The sequence below is a fragment of the Primulina tabacum genome, chromosome 1 (genome assembly GCF_025594145.1).
Source record: "Primulina tabacum isolate GXHZ01 chromosome 1, ASM2559414v2, whole genome shotgun sequence".
Lineage (NCBI taxonomy): Eukaryota > Viridiplantae > Streptophyta > Magnoliopsida > Lamiales > Gesneriaceae > Primulina > Primulina tabacum.
The window spans coordinates 54,860,088-54,881,164 of NC_134550.1; the positions used below are offsets into that span (position 1 = coordinate 54,860,088).

The window sequence follows — 21,077 nt, forward strand, 5'->3', positions numbered from 1 at the left end:
TAATTGTCATGAGTTCGATTTTTTTTTTATCAATACATTATTGTTCGAGCATGTCGCATGTCGAGCCAAAAAAATAAATAAATAAAAATTATATTAATTTGTTAATAGTATACAAATCGTTTCATTAATTTGTGTGAGACCAAAATATTTTAATGGGCTTATTGGTAATTTAATCGAAAAATAAGATTAATATAAATATATAGTATTTTTTGATAAACAGAGTAGGTTCTCTATCCTTTGCGGCGGTTCAAACTTAGGATCGGTTCGCCCAGTCTCTCCTCCTCCCTGCACTTTTCCGCGATCGCTAACAGCCACCGTTACTCGCCACATCCCTAGTCATACGCCCTAAATACACACACGCACCTTTATCGATGCGTTAAAATCTACGTACCCATTCAATTTTTCAAATATTTTTCCTCTGCTGTTCAAAATTATAATTCTCGAAGATCGGGGACTTCCGCAGATCCGACAAGCTGTTTCCTTCTCTCCGGTTTGATTTCTTTCTTAATTTTTATGCTTTCATGTGCTTGTGCTTATTAATTTATAAAATAGGATTTGGGATTGAAATTTGGTGTATGAAATGGGATCTAGGGTTTCAATATTGGTATTTGAGGTATCGATTATTGTGAATAATCATTGCAGCGGACGAGGACGCCTCTATATGTATTATTTTCGTGGATAGTTGTGCATATGAATATTTGGGATTACTTTCTTCAATTAACTGGATATACTGGGAGAGAGAGAAACACAGCTCGTTTTTGTTGTTGTGATTGTATTACAAACAGTAGATTCAATCGCAGATGATTATGCTGAGTCACCTTGAGGTGGCTAGTAGTATAGTACAGCTTGACAAATTATCAACGCTGTTCATGTGCTGTTTTTTTTCCCTCAATTACAATAGTTGGATTTACGGCTTTTACTCATTTAAATACTCAGTGCTTTGCTCATATCTGGGTGTTCCATCAAGTGAAAACCTCATCATTTTCTACACACACAAAAAACCTCGTCATTTGGATCCGATGCACATCTGCTGCAGTTGGTTAGTATCTGGTGCAATGCTTAGAATTTTAAGAAACTTCTACTTGATTGGGTGTTTGTGTATTTAACTGTGGGCCCTTATGGTAGAGGAGCATACCTTACGGGGAGCGCATGTCACAAACCATCGGTCTTGTGACAAAGAAGTTTCTCTTTGACCTTTCTGTCTCTAATAACTAGAGTGAAATGGTATGACGGTATGACGAGACCTTGAAACCCCGTGTTGGTTTTATCACTGCACAGATTAAAAAATGTCCGTCAGAAAAACAAAGTGGTCTTCTGTTTTTGGAACTATCAAAAATAACAATTGTATATTATGTATCCCACCTTTTTTTTATACCTTTTAGGGCCCTAACGTTGGCATGCATGGGCCCTCTGTAGTTTCAGAAGGATGAATTGATCACTTTTGCTCTCACTATTTACATCTTTACATTTGATATTGATATACTTTTTATTGAAGCTCTGGAAAAATAAAATTTCAATGGAAGGGGTGAATTTTTTGAAGATTTTTATTTCATTTTAATTTTTAATCAGTATTTATGTATTGTGCACAACTTCTTTTCAAATTGACTATCCCGAGTTTGTGTAAATGATTTTTTTTCACTCTTTCTTATAATTAATTTATTATTATATTGACCGGGTGAAGTTGATATCTAGTTGTATGATTTTTGTGGCAGTTTGATATGTAATTATCTCCTTATTAACATGTAACATTCTATCTTAATATGGGTAAGATTTTGAAAACTCTAGTATTGTGAAACTTTATTTTGCGAATTAATTTGATCAAATACTAAAACACATCTCATTTTATATGACATTCCTTGTTTTCTTTGAGATTGACACAGATCCATTTAAAAACTTGTAATGTCATTAGTTTCATTTAAAAGTTTATTAGTACAATTAACCTTTTCAAATTTATGTGATAGTGTGATAATTCTTGTTTTAGGTATGCTATTTGAAAATTTTCCCACCTCAACCTTGTGGGCAGGTTCTACCCCAGTCTGACCTTGCTGGGTGAGTTTTATGGGCCTGGCTTATAATATTGATCTGTTGATTTCTAACTCTCAGGGTTAAGAGACAGTGTAGTTGACATGAAGCTGTTGAAGAGATTCTTTTTGAGTTTGGATTGATTTAGTGCAGAATCACCTTGTTCTTTTTAGTTTATAAAGTAGTAGTGAAGAACTGCCTAATGTTTCTATATCTCATGAACTATGATGAAATTGCTAGCACAGGCAACTAAAGGGCCTCATCGGAGGCTTGCACCCGAGTCTAAAAATTGGCCTGGGGACGGGTTCGAGACTGAATATTCTTGGTACCTAGGAATGAAATTCCATGTTTTTAGAAATTATTTTTTGCAAAGTGGACGATAGTTTTACGTGCTTATTTTTCATTTAAACACATCGTTCTTCATTCATTTATTTTGCTTAATATAATAAATGTAACCAGAAATTGTTATTACTATTTTATGCATTTTCTAACTTTTATTTCATTTAATATCGCTCAGTTTAAATATTCCCCTGATTGATGTCTGGTTTCCTTATTTGTGTAGGTTGCCTGAAGTTTTTTTGAATGAGATTGGCTTTTCCGTTTGGCAATGAATTCAAGTATGTTGGCTGGAGAACGAAGGTACTTAAATATGTATTTTTTCTTCACTACAAAAGCTCAAGTAAAGTTGACTGAATTGAACCTTTACAAATAAAAAGATGATGGTGATTCAGTTAAGGCTTTATTAATCGTTGAAATGCTCTCACTTTTGGAACTTACTGGTGACACTACAGTATATATGCAAATTTTATTGGATGCTCGTTGCTGCTATGAAATATATAGTTCTTTTGGGTTCAGTATTGAGTTTTTTGTATTTTCGTCAAAGTTGTTTTTGGTTGAACTGTTTTCGGTTTCTTTATTTCGTTTACAATATTTGTTGTGTTATTGTATGTTTTCAGTTTTGATTATATTTCTGGGTTACCTTCTCTGAGTAGCTGCCAACCTACGTCATTGTGTTTGTTTCATTCTTGGGGAGATGCATTTACCGCCTCTTGAATTTACGTGTTTATGGGATTTGGAAACTTATTTTGATGCTTCTGGTTTTCTTTAGATAAGTGTAGGTTTGAATTCTAAATTCATTTTCTAATGATGACTCACCTTGTAGGTGGGCTTCTGCAAGACGGGGTGGAATGACAGTTTTAGGGAAAGTTGCTGTTCCAAAACCCTTGAATTTACCAAGCCAAAGGTATGTGTAGCCTGGCTGGATCCTCACTTCTATCTTAGCATTTACATTTCTGAGTATACTTTCTAACTAGTTACCCTACTCTATTTGAAGGTTAGAGAATCATGGTCTTGATCCCAATGTTGAAATAGTTCCCAAGTGAGTGATTCGTGATTTTCTTTTTGCCTTATGCAGCACGAATGCCTTTCAGTTGTTTTCTGAATTTTCTGCTCAGTATAACCACGTTTTGAGTTGCTTTTGTTGTGTCCTTTCTTTACCTTTTTCTATTAAATTGATGCAAGCTTTGTTTCTTTGCAGGGGTACTCTTAGCTGGGGTAGTCGTCCATCTTCCTCTGGCTCAAATGCATGGATCTCTTCTGCGCCGAATGCTGATGGTAGAAATACTGCACATAGTCATGTCAGTGGGCGTCCTTCATCTGGTGGAAGTGGAACTCGACCATCAACTTCTGAAAGTGACAGGACAAATGTACCTGTTGCCAATACACGGGGTTCAAATTCTAGACCTTCGACGGCTTCTGGGTCGTTGACATCAAACCAGACATCGTTGCGCCCCCGAAGCGCAGAAACCAGACCTAACAGCTCTCAGGTTTCAAGATTTTCGGAGCCTGTGTCTGAAAGTTCAACTGCATTGGGTGCAAGTGGTGTCGGAGAAAGATTGGTAGGGTCAACCTTGTTACTAAACATCTACCCTTTAGTTGCCAGTAACAATATACTTAGTGAAAGCAACTAGTTTCAATTTTCTTCAGTTACATATGTTTTAGACATATAGCGATCAACCATGTTCATGAACATGTATTTGTAGAGTACTGCTGCAGATTTCTTAATGTGCCTACTGTTTTTGTAAAATTGCAGGGTGTAAAATCCTACAAGGAAGATGGATTCTCCCTGAGTTCTGGAGATTTTCCGACTCTCGGTTCCGAGAAAGAAAATTCTGTGATGAATATGAAATCACAAGGTTGTTAGTTGTATACGCAGAATGACTGCATGGTTGTCAGTTAGCGGTGCTTCTCAATTATTGTTTCAGAATGACTGCATGGTTGTCAGTTATTGGTGCTTCTCAATTATCGTTTTATTTGAATTTGGCTGTCTCCGCTGTTGCATTTTCATGCGTCAAGCGAATGAGTTACATATTTGATGATGCAAGCAAATGTCCATTTCAGTGATTTGAACCATTTGAAATTGTTCTTGTCTCCTTTATCTAGAAGCTAGATCATCTGGTCCGATATGTTTTAGTATTAAACCTCTAGATTATTTGACTTTTATTTTCTCCTTTTCTCTTTGTTGTTACCTTGTGTTTTTTTTGTACATGTATTTACATCTTGTGCACTACATTATGTTTGCATGGCTCACTTTTGCTCATCATTTTTCGACAGATAATTGTTGTCCTAGCTCAGCTTTTGATAGAACAGCTCGGGCAAAAGAAGAGGATACAAAATTTCACGCCGGTCTGTACTTGTCGGTCTTTCGTTGATCTTTCTTACATCTTATAACTTTGCTATCCTGTATTTATTACATTTCATTATAATTGTCAGTTCTTTCAAATCTATCATAACACTTTGCTTCTCTTTAGTACAGATGCCCAATGTGGAACTATGAATATATTGAGGACTGATCGTCCCCGGACTGCCGAAGATGGCATCTTCCCTAGAATGGAAAATTGGCAAGGGGAGTCCCAGCAGTATTTCAACACCAATATTCCTTCTCAACACTTTGATGCTTGGCACAGTCCTTTTAATTCCCCAGCTGGTCCTTGGTATAGGGGTCGTCCCCCAGGACCTGCATTTGGAGGTCATGTTGCTCCTAGTGGCATTCCGATGGAACCATTTCCTTATTATCCTTCTCAGATTTCACATCCGGCTGTTGGTGTTGCACAGTCGGTTCCACCTGCAGGGTCTGGTCGTAGAGGTACCCATCCCAGAAATGGAGATATATACAGGCCACCGATGCCTGATACCTATGCACGGCCAGGTATACCGTTTAGGCCTGAATTCTACCGAGGCCCCCCAGTTCCACCAGGCCAAATGACTTTTGAGGGTTATTATGGACCGCCAAGGGGCTATTGCAGCAACGAACGGGAAATCCCATTTATGATGCCGAGGCCCCCTTCATACAATGGTTTTCAAGCACTGGGTGCTCATGATCCTGCTAATTTCCCCAGTGTCACTATTGGACATGGTCCTTCTGGTAAAACATCGCCAGTGCAAATGGAAACTGATCATCAATCACAGCAAATAGTTCCCTCTAAGAACCATAGTGACTGGTATCCGAAGGATGGAGAAGAAAACTGGGATCGGGATATACGTCCTAAAGTTTTGTATTCTGGAAAAGGTAGCCTTCCTGCAATGACTTCCCAGAATAATGAGTGGGGGGCTGAAGAGGATGTAGAAAACGATAACTATGCCAAGAGGACAGTACCAAATGACAATACTGCCTGCAATTTTGAACATCAAGGACATCTGTCAGACAGCGTCAGAGTAAGGTCCGTTGAGAGCATGGGTAGTGGAAAATTGGTTAATGATAATTTGACCAATGAATTACCAAATGTGGCATCTTTTCCGACAGAAGGGTGTCAGATACCTCTTGCTAATGAGAGAAATCCATCTTTACAAGGGGAAACAAAAGATTCTGTACTGATGCAGAAACAAGTTCTAAATGCAAAGTTTCATGTTTCTTCTGATGGACAGCCTGATTCCCCTAATGTGTTCAACAGGGAGGAGTGTAGGAGTCGGTTTCAAGTTGAAAAGAAGATGCATAATTGTTCTGTTGAAGGTACTAATGCTACTGGATCTTTTGAAAGGGTTCCCACATCTATAGATTTTGGCTCTACCCTGCATCAAGTGACTGTTCCGAAACAATCAACCTCTGCTGCATCCAGGTCCGATTGGAATTGTTTTTTTAAATCTTTTTGTTTTTCATTCCATGTCCATTGCTAAACAATACATCTTAAATTTATAGGAGCTCATATCATGGTGGGAACGGTAGAGTTAATCGTGTACGTGACCCTAATGATGCTGGAAAAACTGCTGAAGACTCTATGATAGATACTGTAAGGAAGATTGAAGGAGAACCTGCTGAGGAAACATCTGATCCATCTGATATCCAAGAACAGGTTCTCTTATTTAAGTGATTATTCTTCTCTACTAGTTGAATGCATCTAAAAGTTTCTCTGTCACCTTATCTGTGAGTTTTAACCAGCGTGCCAGGAGAAGAGAATTGGCAAAGCAACGTGTGCTGCAATTGCATAAGGAAGAGGAAGAACGCACAAGAGAGCAGAAGGCCAAGGCTTTAGCTAAATTAGAAGAACTGAATCGTCGAACCCAAGTAGGTGAAACTGCAAACAAAAAGGAGACAGCCGAGTCCTTTGATGACATCTATGGGGAGCAAGAGATATTGTGCACCCTTGGGGGAACAGTGTTGATTGATCCGAAGTTTCAAGCTCCTTGTCAAAATCTAGTCTCTGATTCTAATGTTACTTCTCTGGAGAGTAGTATCAGTCAGTCTAGGGAATCTATTGAAGTCTCCAAAAATTTGCCTGTGGAGCCACCTCAACAACTGGAATCTAATCTGTCACATGGTCAATCTTTCCATATGAAAGATCCACGCAATGCTAGGAAAGTTGGCATGCAGTTGAATGAGGGAGGCATCCCTAAACACAATCGAATAGGCTATAAACAAAAGCAGAATAAATCATCGGTGAAGAGTTCACATGAAAAATCTGTTACTAATATTGCATCTGAGGCACCAGAAGATCTTGTGAGCGTTCCTACTAATTTTACTTCAACTGAGGCTTCTTCAAGTGAAATTCAATCAGGTTACGAGTCAAACATGCTCAACACTTCCAACACTGTGGCTGAGCCTTCCATCCAGCAGAGAAGGAAAACCAATAGCAGTAGAAATAAGCACAAATTGGATGAGGCCCCTGTTTTTCCTGTTTTATCTCCAGTTCTGTCGGACAGTAATCCTGGAAAGCCGTCCGTTGAAAATGTTGAGTCCAAGGCTTCTTGGTCAAACCTGGATTGCTCGGCAGCAACAGTGGCTGATCTCGACATAGAAGCGAAGGCTGCCAAGGCGTTCTTTTCTTTACCCAATGAAGAAGGTCACAACAGAGTAGCAAATCAGTTGAAACGTCAGCCTTTTCGAAGAACTTTGAGAAGTCAACAGCCCAATAAGTTTATGGACGTTCATCATAATAGTGATGCTGTTATTTGGGCCCCTGTGCGCACGCAGAACAAAGCCGAGAGTGGAACTGAAGTTGACAAAAAATCTACTCTGGAAGTGGACAATGCCACAAACAGTGACAATATGGCACAGAGTAATTCAAAAGGAAAGAGGGCTGAAATGGAGAGATATATTCCGAAACCTGTGGCTATGGAACTTGCTCAGCAGGGAAACACTCCACATATGCCTTCTCCAACGAACATGCTTAAATCAGATGAGGTTCCTGGGATATTACAATTTGGATCATTCGGCACTGTAAGCCCACAACCTGTGGGCTCTGTGACTGTACTCATTGCGTCTAAAGTAGAGACAAAGGAGGGTGAAGACAAGCATAAGATTCATAAAAAGGAGCATGGAACATGGCGGCAACGGGCTCCAACAGATTCATCCCATATGAAAGGTGTGAATCTCGGTCCTGCCCTGATATCTGAACCTTCTAAGGACATCCCAAAATCTACAGAACAACATCAATTCATAAATTCTGTGACAAATTCAGCAAGTGCTGATACTTCTGATAGCCATAGCATCTCCGATAACACAACCACATCTGCAATGAGCAAAATTCCTGCCATGAAAGATCATGGGCCAACAGTCCGAGGAAAAAGGAACCTACCTTGGGTTCCTCGAAGCACAGGAAATAATCCTGATCATGGGGATATTTTTTGTAATGAAATTGATGGAAGTGGCACTCTGTCAGCTGCAGATGTGGACTGTCCAGATAGGACTATTGTTTCAAAAGATAGTCGGAGTCGTGGAGATCAGCCTTTGTCTCATTGGAAGCCCAAGTTGAATTCCAAATTTGCAAATAATTTGCATGGTAACAAAACTACTGGAATTGAAACCGTGGCAATGGAAATAACCGGGGACCCGAAAAAGGATCATCCATCTCAAAAAACAGTGCAAGTTCGAACCCGCAATTCGTATCGACCTCAGCCTGGCCAATCTGTCTCAGAATCTAATGTGGTCGAGGAGTCAGTTGCAGGCAATCAGCAAGAGTTTGACATAGAAAAGAAGCCTTCCTCAGCAAAAGAGTCTCCCTTTTCACTGAACCAAGATCCCATCAACTCCACTGAATCAGCTCCTTCTGCAAATACAGATATTAAGCATGAGCATGATATCTCAACAGGCTCAAGGAGAATTGACAAACAAAACTCCCGAACTATGAGAGGCTATGAATCACGTGGAGATTGGGATTTGAGCCAAGAAAATAGGCCAACTCACGTGCATAGATTTCGGGAAAGGCAGAGGCGGAGTGCTCACTATGAATACCAGCCAGTTGGACCACACAAGAGTAGCGGACCGGAAAAGTTTGATGGACCTGCAGATGGAGCTAGTAATGCACGCATGATAAACCAGGAAAGGAGCCAGAATTACCCCAAACGCTGAGGATACTCTTATAGGTATGAACTTGTGCTGTTTGTGTCCACTTTGGTTAGGGCTAGTTGTAATGTGAAATTTGAACATTTGATGTCCTTTTGTTTTCGATTCCAGTTACCCCAACGCTTGGCTTGGTTAGGAAGGTGGGTGTTGTGGTTAGATTTGAGCTAGATTCAATATTTATATTTTTAATCCAGTTTGTCTCATTGACAGGTGACACACACATTGATCGAATTAGGAGTCTAGTAGGGGCAGATCTTTGGGTGAAGATGTCATGTTTTTGCAAGTTTTAGTTCCAACTGTAATTGTTTCGATACACTATAACCTGACTTCGGTTTAACATTTAGCTTAGCGGATGTGGTAGCTATGCGTATTTTGTGGCAAGATTCGAGATTTGCTACACCCGCTTGTTGCTTCTTCTTTGTCTTATATGTTAATCAAGATCCTGCCTATTAAGCAGGTTAAAAGATACACTGATATAAGCTAGTGCACACTATTCTTCGTACAGTTTTAAGAAAGATGTACGAAGTTTCAGCATTAATGCGATCTTTCGACCTTGAATTTCAAAGCTTCAGTTTATGTGAGATCTCCCAACATAAAACTTCATTAATATTTTGGTCAAGCATTTCTTTGTTGCTGTTAATGCATGTTTGGCTTGAAAATGGTTAATCTATTAGAGATGGGCAACGGGCATTTTGAATTTTATACCTATCACATATTGGATAGGTATCAAATTAATTCTTCAAAACCAAGTATTTAAGTTGAAATTTTTTATTTAAAAATAAGATCTCGTGTTCTATAGGCGGGGACCGTATCTGGTGTAGATTACCGATTGTAGCATGGAAAATTTATATCGATTTTTGACAATATAATAACATGAGAAAAGTTGGATTTTCGGGATGAAATTGTAGGAAAAATTGGTTAAAGTAGAAGAGTCGCCCAAAAAAGGCCAGTGATTTGATTTCACGCATGTATAATGTCAAAGCAAATTTGGTATGGAATAGAAACACGGAATGAAAAAAGGTAATTGGTGTGAACAATTTGATTTCGTTCTAGTCACACATTTTGGATTTGGGTTTTTTTCCTTCAAAATATCTTCTTTTGACATACCAACTTGTCAAGGAAATTGAAACCGAACATTACATTAATTAAGTAGTTAAATGACCGAATTACACGTAAACAATTTAGAGTTCCTGCATGCATGCATAATCAAGAATGGATTTCTCGTCTCGTTCTCTTCTTGGGATCCCGTCTTTCTTTCTCAAAAGCACATGAGAAGATCGGTGCATTCAGCGGCTCATTTTCTAGCCAAACGTGCGATTAGTTTGGAATGGTTTGGTTGTATAATACCTATTTGGTTCTCCAATATTGTAATCCGAGACTTTAATCAAGAACTTGGCTTGGTAGGTGCTACTCGTATTCTCGTCAACTCAGTATATGATACGTGTATTAAGTGATGCACATGATCACTGATCCATATATCATGGTTGAATGAGTGATCATGATTTATCATATCAATAAACGTGTCATGTGCTGAATGGAAAAGAATACTATTTATATGTAATGAATTTTTTTTTAAACGATGTGTAATGGATGTTTTATTACATATAAAAAAGTATTGTTTGGTAAATATTGGAACCCTATAAAATTAACTATACATTCGTTGAGTAATTAAAGTCCATTCACTGGATAGTCAACTTGGAAGTTTTAAGCATGTTCTTTTGAACACAATCTCATGGTATCTATGGACATCCTAGTTTTTTTTTTCACATTCAATAAATCTTGATGAAAAAAAGTCGATATTTTGACTCATAACTTGATTCAATATTTATAATATATTATTTAACACTAAAACAAATTTTCAAATGACAATTGAATGATTTAATTATCATGATCCCTTATGTTAGGGCTGTAATTCTTGTCTCTATTCGGTAGAACAATCATAACGTGTCCTGAGTTGCTGTATAATTTAAAAGTTTTAAGTTGTACAATTATCACAAGGTGTATTTTTTGGTAGAGCGACAAATGACCGATCTTAAACCTTAATCATAAAAATATTTAAACATCAATAATATTAGTTGTTAAATAATTTAACTTCAGCATATCAATTATTATATCCTTCGATCCATCTCACGACAAAAAAGATGATGTTTGTCTATTTTTATTAAAGTTCTACAACAATAAAAAGAACATAGTCGTATTATGGTATATGTATTTTTCGAAACACAAAATCAAGTGAATCTTAAAATAGCAAAATGTTTTTATTAGAACTTTGATTTACTTAGTATGTTCAAATTTTAGGAACAATAAAAAATCAAAATAATCTTAAAAATATTTACAAAAATTAATAATAAATTATTCAAAATAAAAAAACTAAATTAGATTTAAATTTGTACAATCTATTGATAAATCAAATTTATGTGCTTTAATAAAAATGTGGGGATAGATATGATACTAATACACTAAGCATGTTGCATTTTTTCAAATATTATTGTAATAAATAATATTATTATCAGATTTAAATCATGATTAATTTTTAAAATAGAATTATTATTGTAATTAATACGTAAATTATCTTTAATACCTAAAATTATGATATTATTTTTATATTGGTAAAATTATGATATTTTGAGAGTATCAATTCAATCGGACCCTTTAAGTTTGGGCCTGAAGGGTTTGTACCCAATACATCCTGAAACGAATCGAATAGGTAATTCCCTTTCCTATTGTAACAAAACCCTCGTTAGCGCCGCCGCAGAGAGCCTCTCGTTTCATCACCACCGCGGTATTGTTCTCAGGACCTCAGCAGCGAAACAGGTTTGTTTCTTTCTTATTTTACTTTGATACTTTTAAAAGTTGTTAGTTTTGATTCGATTATGTGGGTCAGATTCAAAATTTAATACGACGTTGTCTGAAATTTGTTTGTACTGATGATTCAGATTTCGATCAACAAGAGACCCAAAAAACCAATTCCGAGTTTATTGGAGACGATGGCGTCAAAATTTTGGACTCAGGTTTGTTTCTCTAGAAGTTTGGATTGGACTGTGTGTGGGTCTGTACTCTTTGAGCTTTTAAACAGAATGGATTTGGGTGTGATTATTTGATAACCCATTGTTCTTTTTATCCTGGATATGTGCAAAATTTGATGAGAAGCTTCCTGACGCTTTTGTAGATAGGTTTACTGTATATGTGTGCGCCAGCTTATACCAAATTACATTTTCTTTTGAATGTTGTTTGTTGCCAAACACTTATGCTGTTTTTTATTGGGGATGTTAGGGTGACAGTGAAACGGAGGAGGAGAGCGATTATGATGAGCAAGAAGAAGAAACTGGACCAGTGGAGACAGCTCCAGAAACTGCTGCGAAAAGGTATTACTATGTGAATGAAAGTGATTCTGATGATTCTGATGGGCAGAAGAGAGTTGTCCGGGCTGCCAAGGACAAGCGATTCGATGAGATGACTGCCACTGTTGATCAAATGAAAAATGCCATGAAAATTAATGACTGGGTCAGCTTGCAAGAAAGTTTTGACAAGATCAATAAGCAATTGGGAAAGGTCATGAGGGTAACAGAGTCGGACCGGGTTCCAAATCTTTATATAAAAGCCCTTGTAATGTTGGAGGATTTCTTGAATCAGGCCTTGGCTAATAAGGAGGCAAAAAAGAAAATGAGTAGTAGCAACGCGAAGGCCTTGAATTCCATGAAACAGAAGTTGAAAAAGAACAATAAGCTGTATGAGGAAACTATTGCCAAGTGTAGGGAGCAGCCAGAACTTTTTGAGGAAAAGGTGGAGGATGAGCAAGAACCTGAAGATGATGACGAGGATGAAGATGAGGACGATGACTTTGATGAGGACCCCGGAACCCTGGAATCTGAAGAGACTGAGGATGAAGAAGAGTTGGGAAAGGAGGATGCTGAGAGTGGACTAGGCTGGGAGAAGATGTTGAGCAAGAAAGATAAGTTGATGGACAAGCAATTCAAGGATCCTAGCCAAATAACATGGGACACCGTAAACAAGAAGTTTAAGGAGATAGTCGCTGCTAGGGGTAGAAAGGGGACTGGAAGAATTGAGTTGATTGAACAGCTCACTTTCTTAACGAGGGTTGCCAAGACTCCTGCCCAGAAGCTTGAGATTTTCTTCAGCGTTGTCTCAGCACAATTTGATGTTAATACGAGCCTCAGTGGTCACATGCCTATTAACGTGTGGAAACAATGTGTGCGGAATATGTTTGCCATTCTCGATATTTTGACCCAGTATCCAAATATTGTTGTAGGGGACACGGTGGAGCCTGAGGAGAATGAGACCCAAAAAGGAGCAGATTTTAATGGTGAAATCAGGATTTGGGGAAATTTGGTTGCCTTCCTTGAAAGGGTAGACTTAGAATTTTTTAAGTCACTTCAAGTGATCGATCCACATACCCGTGAGTATATTGAGAGGCTTAGGGATGAGCCCACATTCCTAGTTCTGGCTCAGAATGTGCAAGAATATCTTGAACATATTGGAGATTTTAAGGGTGCCTCAAAGGTAGCTCTGAAACGGGTTGAGCTCATATACTATAAGCCACAAGAGGTATACGACGCAATGAGGAAATTGGCTGAGCAGTCGGATAATGGAGTAGAATCTGGAGAGGAAGCCAAAGCTGAGGAAAGCAAGGGTCTATCATCGTTTGTTGCAACTCCTGAGATAGTTCCTCGCAGATCTATTTTTCCCGAGAACAGCAGGGCATTGATGGATGTTCTCGTGTCACTCATTTACAAATATGGTGATGAGCGGACTAAGGCTCGTGCCATGCTTTGCGACATTTATCATCACGCCATCTTGGATGAGTTTTCGACTTCCCGTGACTTGTTGCTTATGAGTCATTTGCAGGAAAATGTACAACACATGGATATTTCGACCCAAATACTGTTCAACAGAGCGATGGCACAGCTTGGTCTATGTTCATTCAGGGTGGGGTTTATTACTGAATCCCACAGTTGTCTCTCAGAGTTGTATTCTGCTGGCAGAGTGAAGGAATTGCTGGCACAAGGTTTTTCCCAGAGTAGATATCATGAGAAGACGCCAGAACAGGTAACGATTGTTATTTATAACGTTTTTTTATTCATATAACATGTTTTTTGTGGTTCTTATGGAAGTTTAATATGCTCAAGATAATGATAATTTTTTAGCTGCCAACGGGCTTTTGAACGTTATGACTAGTTTAAAATTTATGTATTTAATTATATTCAACGAAACATTTCTTTCCATGCATCCCAAAAGATGGAAACATCAACTGCTTATATTCCTGTGATTTGTTACTTCTGAATAAGTTTTCTTTGCTTGGTTTTTCCATTTGGTTTTTTAGATGTGGCTCACATGTTAATATTATCTGCAGGAGCGACTGGAGAGGAGGCGTCAGATGCCGTACCACATGCATATTAATCTTGAGCTTCTTGAAGCTGTCCATCTGAGTTGTGCCATGTTGATGGAAGTGCCAAACATGGCAGCCAATGTGCATGATGCCGAAACGCAAGGTCATAAGCAAGACTTTCCACAGGTTGCTTGAAGCGAGCGAGAGACAAACTTTCATTGGGCCTCCTGAAAATGTTCAGGGATCATGTAATGGCTGCTACAAGGGCCCTAAGGCAGGGTGATTTTGAGAAGGCCTTTGATGTTATCAACTCTCTCGATGTTTGGAAACTTCTTCGCAACAAAGATAATGTTCTTGAGATGTTGAAGGCTAAAATTAAGGAAGAGGCTTTGAGAACCTACCTTTTTACCTACTCATCCTCCTACGATTCTCTAAGTCTTGACCACCTGGCTAAAATGTTTGACCTCTCCGATTCACAAACACATGGTATTGTGAGCAAAATGATGATCAATGAGGAGCTTCATGCTAGTTGGGACCAGCCCACACGCTGCATCGTTTTCCATGGCGTTGAACACACAAGACTACAGGCTCTAGCGTTCCAATTGACCGATAAACTCACAATTCTTGCAGAAACAAATGTGAGAGCAATAGAGGCACGACTTGGTGGATTGGTGGAGGGTCTCCCTCTTCGGCGCAAAGATGGACAAGACTATGCTGCAGCGGCTGCTTCAGGTGGTGGTAGCAGGTGGCAGGACTTTACTTTTACTCACGGCAGGCAAGGTAGCAGTGGTGGGAGGACAGGATATAATGCTGGTGGCAGAGGCGTCGGCGGTGGTTACACGAAGGATTATACTCGAATAAGTGGTTACCAGAGCTCCCGGCATCATGATGGGGGGAGGATGAATCAGACTGGAGCAACTGCCAGGGGTGGCAACATTGATGCATCAACTCGGATGGTGAATCTCAACAAAGGAATTCGCACATGATGGGGGAACTTTGCTGTTTGAACTGGTAGCATCGGTTTTGTCATTATTGAATTTATCATTTTAATATTTGGTTGTCTTTGAGACTTTATCATTATCATTATAAAAGGAAAAACAGAGTTTTCCGTGGCGATTGTTTATATTCACAAGTTTTTTAATCTTTTCAAGTCTTTTTTGAAAAATCGTTTTCAAGTCTTCTGTTACCTTTTCTTGATTGCAGACCTAGAAGTATTATTTGGACAATTGGTATCCATTTTCTTATTTCTTCAAGCCATCAAATCTCATTCCTTCACTTTTTTATTATTTTACTTTTTTGGTTATTACTTTTTCTGCTATATCTTGTTGGCTTCATTACTCGTCCTTTTTTAGTCTCCCTTTTGGCAATCAGTGGATTCATATCTTCTTTCCGAGGGTCATACTTTTCCAGGCATATAATGGTGTGTGATTTGATTTGGTTGCGGGTGTTATGGGCCATAAATCTTGTAATTTCTTCGTTTCGAGTTCGAGGTTTTTTATTTTTATTTTTCAAATCATCGTAATTGTTTTGTGTTGTGAAAAAAAAATATGCTAAAAAGGTCACATAGATGATAGAAGAGATTTTTTTTTTTAAAAAAAATAGTTGATTTAAGTATACTCCCAATAAATATTGCATGTATGTGAGAGAGTTGCATTTAAGCACCCTAAACTTCTTCCATGTTGCATAGAACCCCACAAAATATTTGACTTTTTGGGAGTTTCGTTGTATTTGGCAGGCATAAGTGCATAACCAGATATTTTGTTATTTTCTTCCTCAGATGCTTCCCATGTATAAAGTTTTCTGGTGGAAAAGAATTTGAATGATTTATAATTTTAATTTATTTAAACATACTCTCTGATCTTTTTGAATTTGTATTGAATATTTCATTAATAGTTATTTTATAATCTCACAGGAGTCATAAACTATATATTATAGATAAACAAAAACATTTATAAATGAAATTAGCCGACTGTTATTCATATAATGTACTTATTTGAATTCTATCAACCACTATTCATAAAAATTACCTCCGACAACTTTTATATAATAATTGTATAAACGTGTATGTAAATATAAAATAATAATAAAATAAAAAATAAATCAATTATTTGAAGAGTAGGACTTTTGTGAAATGGTTTCATGAATTTTTATCAGTGAGACGGGTTAATCCTACTGATATTCACATTAATTTTTTCCTTATTTGAAATACAACATGTTTTAACTAAATCAAGTATTTATTTTTTTAATTTATAATAAAAACAAAAGTAAATCAATTATTTGGAAATTTTTTTTTTATGATATAAATATATTATATTACACGCGACAATACTGTTGTGCCCGTATGCAGTTATTTTGGTCTGGTATAATGCATAGAGTCGAGTACATTCTTGATCTGTTGTTGTATGATTCTAGACTACGTTTGCTTAGACATTTCCATGTCCCAAGACGGAGTCTTGTTGGACTGAGCATTTGTCATGCTAGATATGGTATCTACAGTCGAATGGCGATTCGAAGATGAGCTATTCATCTCCAGAGATTTGGTTGTGCCATCCGAAGACAGCATACTCGAATTCTGAAATGGCCGTTGCTGCGGCGCAGGCACTACAGCGTCATCAGTTTTTAGCATCTGAACCACTTCAGACATCGATGGTCGCAGTGATCTACGAGTTTGTGTACACAAAAGCCCGATTTGAAGTACTCGGGAGGCCTCTGATTCTTGAAATTCGCCTCTCAGTTTGCTGTCAATTGCTTCAGTAATGGTTTTGGACTTGTAATTTCTCCACACCTGAGCATGAGTTATGATTTAGCTTATCTAAGATTCCTGATTATCTGATTTTCACTTTATTTGAAGCCCGGGAAACCAACCTTTTTTCCAGACATCAAAGGTAGAAAAATCAATAGTGGGATATGAGGCTTACACACTGTAAAATCGAGCCTGAATCGTGCGTGAATATGCTGTTCTTTCTGCCACATGCAATTTCGATAGCCAGCACTCCAAAAGCATATATATCCGCTTTCTCTGTTAAACATCCTTGCACCAGATATTCAGGGGCCAAGTACCCTCTGCAGCCAAAGAAATACAAATCATTTTTTATTTAAACTTTGTTCATAATCTACTGGGGTGGATTTTCATATTTTCTCAAGATGATTGGAAGGGTAAAACTTACACAGTACCCGCAACTCCGGTGCTGATATGAGTTTTATTATGAGCAACACTGCGAGCAAGACCAAAATCAGCTACCTTTGGCGTAAGGGTATCGTCCACAAGTATATTACTGCTTTTTATATCTCTGTGAATGATCTTTACTTTACAACCTTCGTGAAGATGCGCAATCCCCTCAGCTATTCCCAGTATGATATTGAATCTCTGATCCCAGCTCAAGAGTTGGCAAGTTTTCCTATCTGTCAGTTGGCAAGTACAAACTAATTTAGTGTCTGATCATAACATCATATGAATGGTGTCACATTTCAGGCCCTTGCTAGCTAGCGGGATACTCCACTTGCAAGCGGTTGCATTTATATTGGCTTTACAAAAATAATTAGCCAAAGTTACAAGAATAGTATTTTTTCAAAACGATAAAGAAATTGCTAGAGTAGTCCATTATAATCCATTGCTTGACTAGCAAAATGTCTCATAAGATGCACCCACAATCACTTAATTGGTTTGTACAAGAATTTCAACAAATGTGACTCATAATACCATGACAGGAATATGGTTGAGAAGACATTGGAACTGATCATACCAAAAAGCATCTGATCAAGATTTTTGTTTGGTACAAATTCATAAACAAGAAGACTTTCAGGTCCTTCAATGCTGCAACCGAGAAGTCTCACGAGATTCTTGTGCTGGATCCCACTTACTGAATGTACCTCATTGAAGAACTCATCCGCCCATTGCCGAGAATTGAAGAAAAGCCTTTTGACAGCGACTGTCGTCCCATCAGAAAGCAACCCCTTGTACACAGAACCAGCTCCTCCTTGGCCTACTTTATTGGTCGGATGGAAGAAATCTGTTGCCTTTTCAAGAATCTCGTACTTGAAGTTCAGTTCTGACGATCTTACAGAAGACGAGAGTCGAGAAACTTTCCTATGTTCTATTTAGAATTGAATGAAACATCACCAAAAAAGCTATACAAAATGTAGATAACAAAAGAAACCCGTTGCTTCGTGATTTCACCTTGTTTATTTCCTGCGTATATTTGACACCCTATAAACGCTCCGAGTCCAGAAAAAAGTAGTATGACGATTGACAGCATGGTAAATACAAGAACTGCAACATTGTTTTGATCTACTTGTTCTGGTAAATAGGTATTGAACATGTTAGAGGTCTATATAAAATTATAAAATCAAGCAGAACTGACAAAATCAAACGAGCCAAAAACATATTTTACTACATGTTGAGTAATCTAATAATTATTTAGCTCAAGAATGTTGAAAAAAAATTCAAGAATTGCACAACAGTTCAAGAATGTCGGCAAAACCAGCTTGTATGTATATAGAAAATCGATAGTTTAAACAGGTCCAAGGATAGGGATATGATAGACTATGGAAATAAGCGTGAGTTGGAAAGGGAAAACTAATAAGAAATTTATTTTCCCTACCCTTTTCATTATGGGCCGCTAATGCAGCATCCCCGAAGAACTTACTGGTTGAATATCTCAAGTAGCAACCGGCATTCATGACATGCCCTTCAGCTCCAGGCAAACACTTATCAATCTCTGCACCAGCATCAGACAAACACTGTGTACAATTTTTATGGTCCAAGTTTTCCAAACACTGTCCTAAAGCATATACACCCAGTAGTCCACTCTTTCCCTCGGATGCTCCGAACCCTTTCGTCGATCCAGCAAACTCTGTCACCTCTATCACTGCTTGATGAACTTTGTTAGCGAATTCCATCTTCATGTACTCATCGCTCGTAATATCCGTCGGATTATGACAGAGGGGCTCCAAATGATCAATTTTCTCGTTTGTTTCATTAAAGAAATTGTACTGCTCGTACCGGAGAAAGCAACCTTCCAAGAAAATGGAGCCTCCTGTTGCAGGAAGACAATCAGTGAGCTTTTTCTTTGCCTCATCGAAACAAATGTGGCAATCTTGTGGTGACAGATCAATATGGCATTGAAATATACCATAAATCTGTGGTTCTGGGGATAAAACTGATCGCATTCCAAAGTAATCAAAGTTACTAAGATCACTTAAAGCTTTCATAGCATGCATGTAATTCCTTCTGAGATTTCTATTTCCGGAAATGTGAAAGCTTTTGCACGAAAAACCGGCTAAACCGATTCGTGGATCAGAATAGGAGGCAGGGAAGAAGAAAAAGATTAAAACGATCGAGAAAGCCAAGCAACGATGACGAAAAACGAAACCAATCAAATGCATTGGATCGAAGTTCTTTTGTAAGTTTCTTGATTTTTCTAAAGGGTCGGCGGCAAAATCATTGAAGGGTAATTCCCTTTTCTTATTCTCGTCCTTTGTTTCTTCCCATTCATGAACGAGTTGTGTTCTGTTTCTAAGAACAGACAATCGAATCATGAAAACATGATCGGCTAACAGTTCTTCTGTTGGGAAACAGAACGTGATTTGAAAATTTTGGGGTTTTTTCTGAATCTTTTGTCGTCATTTCCCATGCACATGAAGGTTTGCATTCAAAGATAGGTGCGATCAAATGCTAAAATTTAATTCATGTGAAATATTTAAATTTTATGCCTTATTTAATATAATGCTTGAAATTTGGTGAATAAGTTTCGCTATATATAGATTAATGTTTAATCTATAATATATTTTGAATTACATAATTGGTATATATATATATATATATATATATATATAAAGATTATATTAAAATCAAGAATTTTAGAGAAACTAACCAGATTAATTATTTGAGTAGGGTGATTTTTTTTAAAAAAATTTATGGTGTTTTATGACAATTTATTAAATTTTTAGATAATGGGTGATATGGTTATTTTGTGACCATTTCTTGTAATTTATTCCATTTTTTTATAGACTCTTGTAATTTATTCTACACACAACATTTCTTATTGTTTAGAAAACAATCTAGGCCAATTGCTTCATTCTATTTTTTATTATTATTTAACAAAAATATTGTAAAATATTTAGATTTTATTAAATGAATTTAAATAGAAATAAATTCAAGCCAACAAGGGAGACAAGATGCAACAATCAAACATGTCTTTATTGAGGGGATTGCTTTTCTTGCTCCTTTTGTTTTCTGCATTAGATTATGTCAACTATCCATAATACATTTTTTTTTTAAATGACTTAGATAAAATCAATGCAATATATATTGTTTAAAAACATAATAAAATTAAACTCCGAAAAAATAGAAAGCTAAAACGGCAAAAAAGAAATATTTTGACATAAAAAATATATTTTTTTATGAATGAACCAAACAGAATATTGGTCTCAAATATTGACTCTTGAGAATCATTTCACTCGAATTTTTTGAAAAATAATATTTATACCATAATTTTTATGTATTTCTACCGGTAAATTGATAATATTAAAATGGGTATTACCAGTCCCTCTTATGCTAATATATATACCACCATGATTGATTGCCAAGGATGTATTTAAGGTTTTATTTTGTCGGTAATAGAAAATGAAGATTGTTTAGATTAAAAAAATGAAGTTTTTCAACCAAAAGCCTGTGCTTTCATAATTTTTATCGACCCTCAATTATTTTTTTTCTTTTTTTACTACACAATTTTAAATAAAATATACACATCAATCAAAATTCGAAATTTAAAGTATGTGTTTGCCGTGAAATTTTAAGGTAAAAACTTATGTGAGACGGTATCATGAGTACAAAAAATTTTGTGAGACGTGTCTCTTATTTGGATCATT

At 37.2% G+C, this 21,077-nt stretch overlaps 3 protein-coding genes across 6 annotated transcripts; 2 read left to right on the forward strand and 1 right to left on the reverse strand.

The window, feature by feature from the left end:
* Nucleotides 1-220: 220 nt before the first annotated feature.
* Nucleotides 221-9,436, forward strand: LOC142550818 (protein MODIFIER OF SNC1 1-like). Of its 4 annotated transcripts, XM_075659883.1 has the most exons (13): nt 221-490; nt 1,982-2,049; nt 2,585-2,661; nt 3,185-3,265; nt 3,356-3,400; nt 3,560-3,920; nt 4,115-4,217; nt 4,636-4,707; nt 4,838-6,137; nt 6,218-6,371; nt 6,458-8,880; nt 8,972-9,000; nt 9,071-9,326. In XM_075659883.1, the coding sequence occupies exons 3-11, from the start codon at nt 2,630-2,632 to the stop codon at nt 8,864-8,866; spliced, it is 4,557 nt and encodes a 1,518-aa protein (XP_075515998.1). In that variant the 5' UTR covers nt 221-490; nt 1,982-2,049; nt 2,585-2,629; the 3' UTR covers nt 8,867-8,880; nt 8,972-9,000; nt 9,071-9,326. The 4 variants fall into 4 exon arrangements, with proteins under 4 accessions (XP_075515998.1, XP_075515995.1, XP_075515983.1 ...); XM_075659880.1 differs by lacking the exon at nt 1,982-2,049 and having other exon boundaries at nt 9,055-9,326; XM_075659868.1 differs by lacking the exon at nt 1,982-2,049.
* Nucleotides 9,437-11,518: 2,082 nt separating this feature from the next.
* On the forward strand, nt 11,519-15,330 carry LOC142550841 (eukaryotic translation initiation factor 3 subunit C-like). The gene is given in 6 exon segments (XM_075659890.1): nt 11,519-11,674; nt 11,797-11,871; nt 12,134-13,927; nt 14,232-14,360; nt 14,362-14,445; nt 14,447-15,330. Coding segments are annotated over 5 exon segments (2,778 nt in total). The 5' UTR covers nt 11,519-11,674; nt 11,797-11,847; the 3' UTR covers nt 15,194-15,330.
* Nucleotides 15,331-16,522: 1,192 nt separating this feature from the next.
* LOC142519832 (cysteine-rich receptor-like protein kinase 1) lies at nt 16,523-19,832 on the reverse strand. Its single transcript, XM_075622855.1, has 6 exons — nt 18,809-19,832; nt 18,385-18,504; nt 17,951-18,301; nt 17,375-17,609; nt 17,126-17,270; nt 16,523-16,992 (listed from the first exon to the last, which is right to left on the reverse strand). The coding sequence occupies exons 1-6, from the start codon at nt 19,743-19,745 to the stop codon at nt 16,621-16,623; spliced, it is 2,160 nt and encodes a 719-aa protein (XP_075478970.1). The 5' UTR covers nt 19,746-19,832; the 3' UTR covers nt 16,523-16,620.
* Between the last annotated feature and the right edge of the window lie 1,245 nt (nt 19,833-21,077).

Bases quoted from the DNA above. Each gene is read 5' to 3' on its own strand.
- LOC142550818 (XM_075659873.1), top strand. From the start codon at position 2,630: ATGAATTCAAGTATGTTGGCTGGAGAACGAAG. The intron at 2,662-3,184 runs GTACTTAAATAT...CTCACCTTGTAG, and splicing joins ATGTTGGCTGGAGAACGAAG to GTGGGCTTCTGCAAGACGGG. The intron at 4,708-4,837 runs GTCTGTACTTGT...TCTTTAGTACAG, and splicing joins GGATACAAAATTTCACGCCG to ATGCCCAATGTGGAACTATG.
- LOC142519832 (XM_075622855.1), bottom strand. From the start codon at position 19,745: ATGATTCGATTGTCTGTTCTTAGAAACAGAACACAACTCGTTCATGAA. The intron at 18,505-18,808 runs GTAGGGAAAATA...CCTATTTACCAG, and splicing joins AGCGGCCCATAATGAAAAGG to AACAAGTAGATCAAAACAAT. The intron at 17,271-17,374 runs GTAAGTTTTACC...CTTTGGCTGCAG, and splicing joins ACCGGAGTTGCGGGTACTGT to AGGGTACTTGGCCCCTGAAT.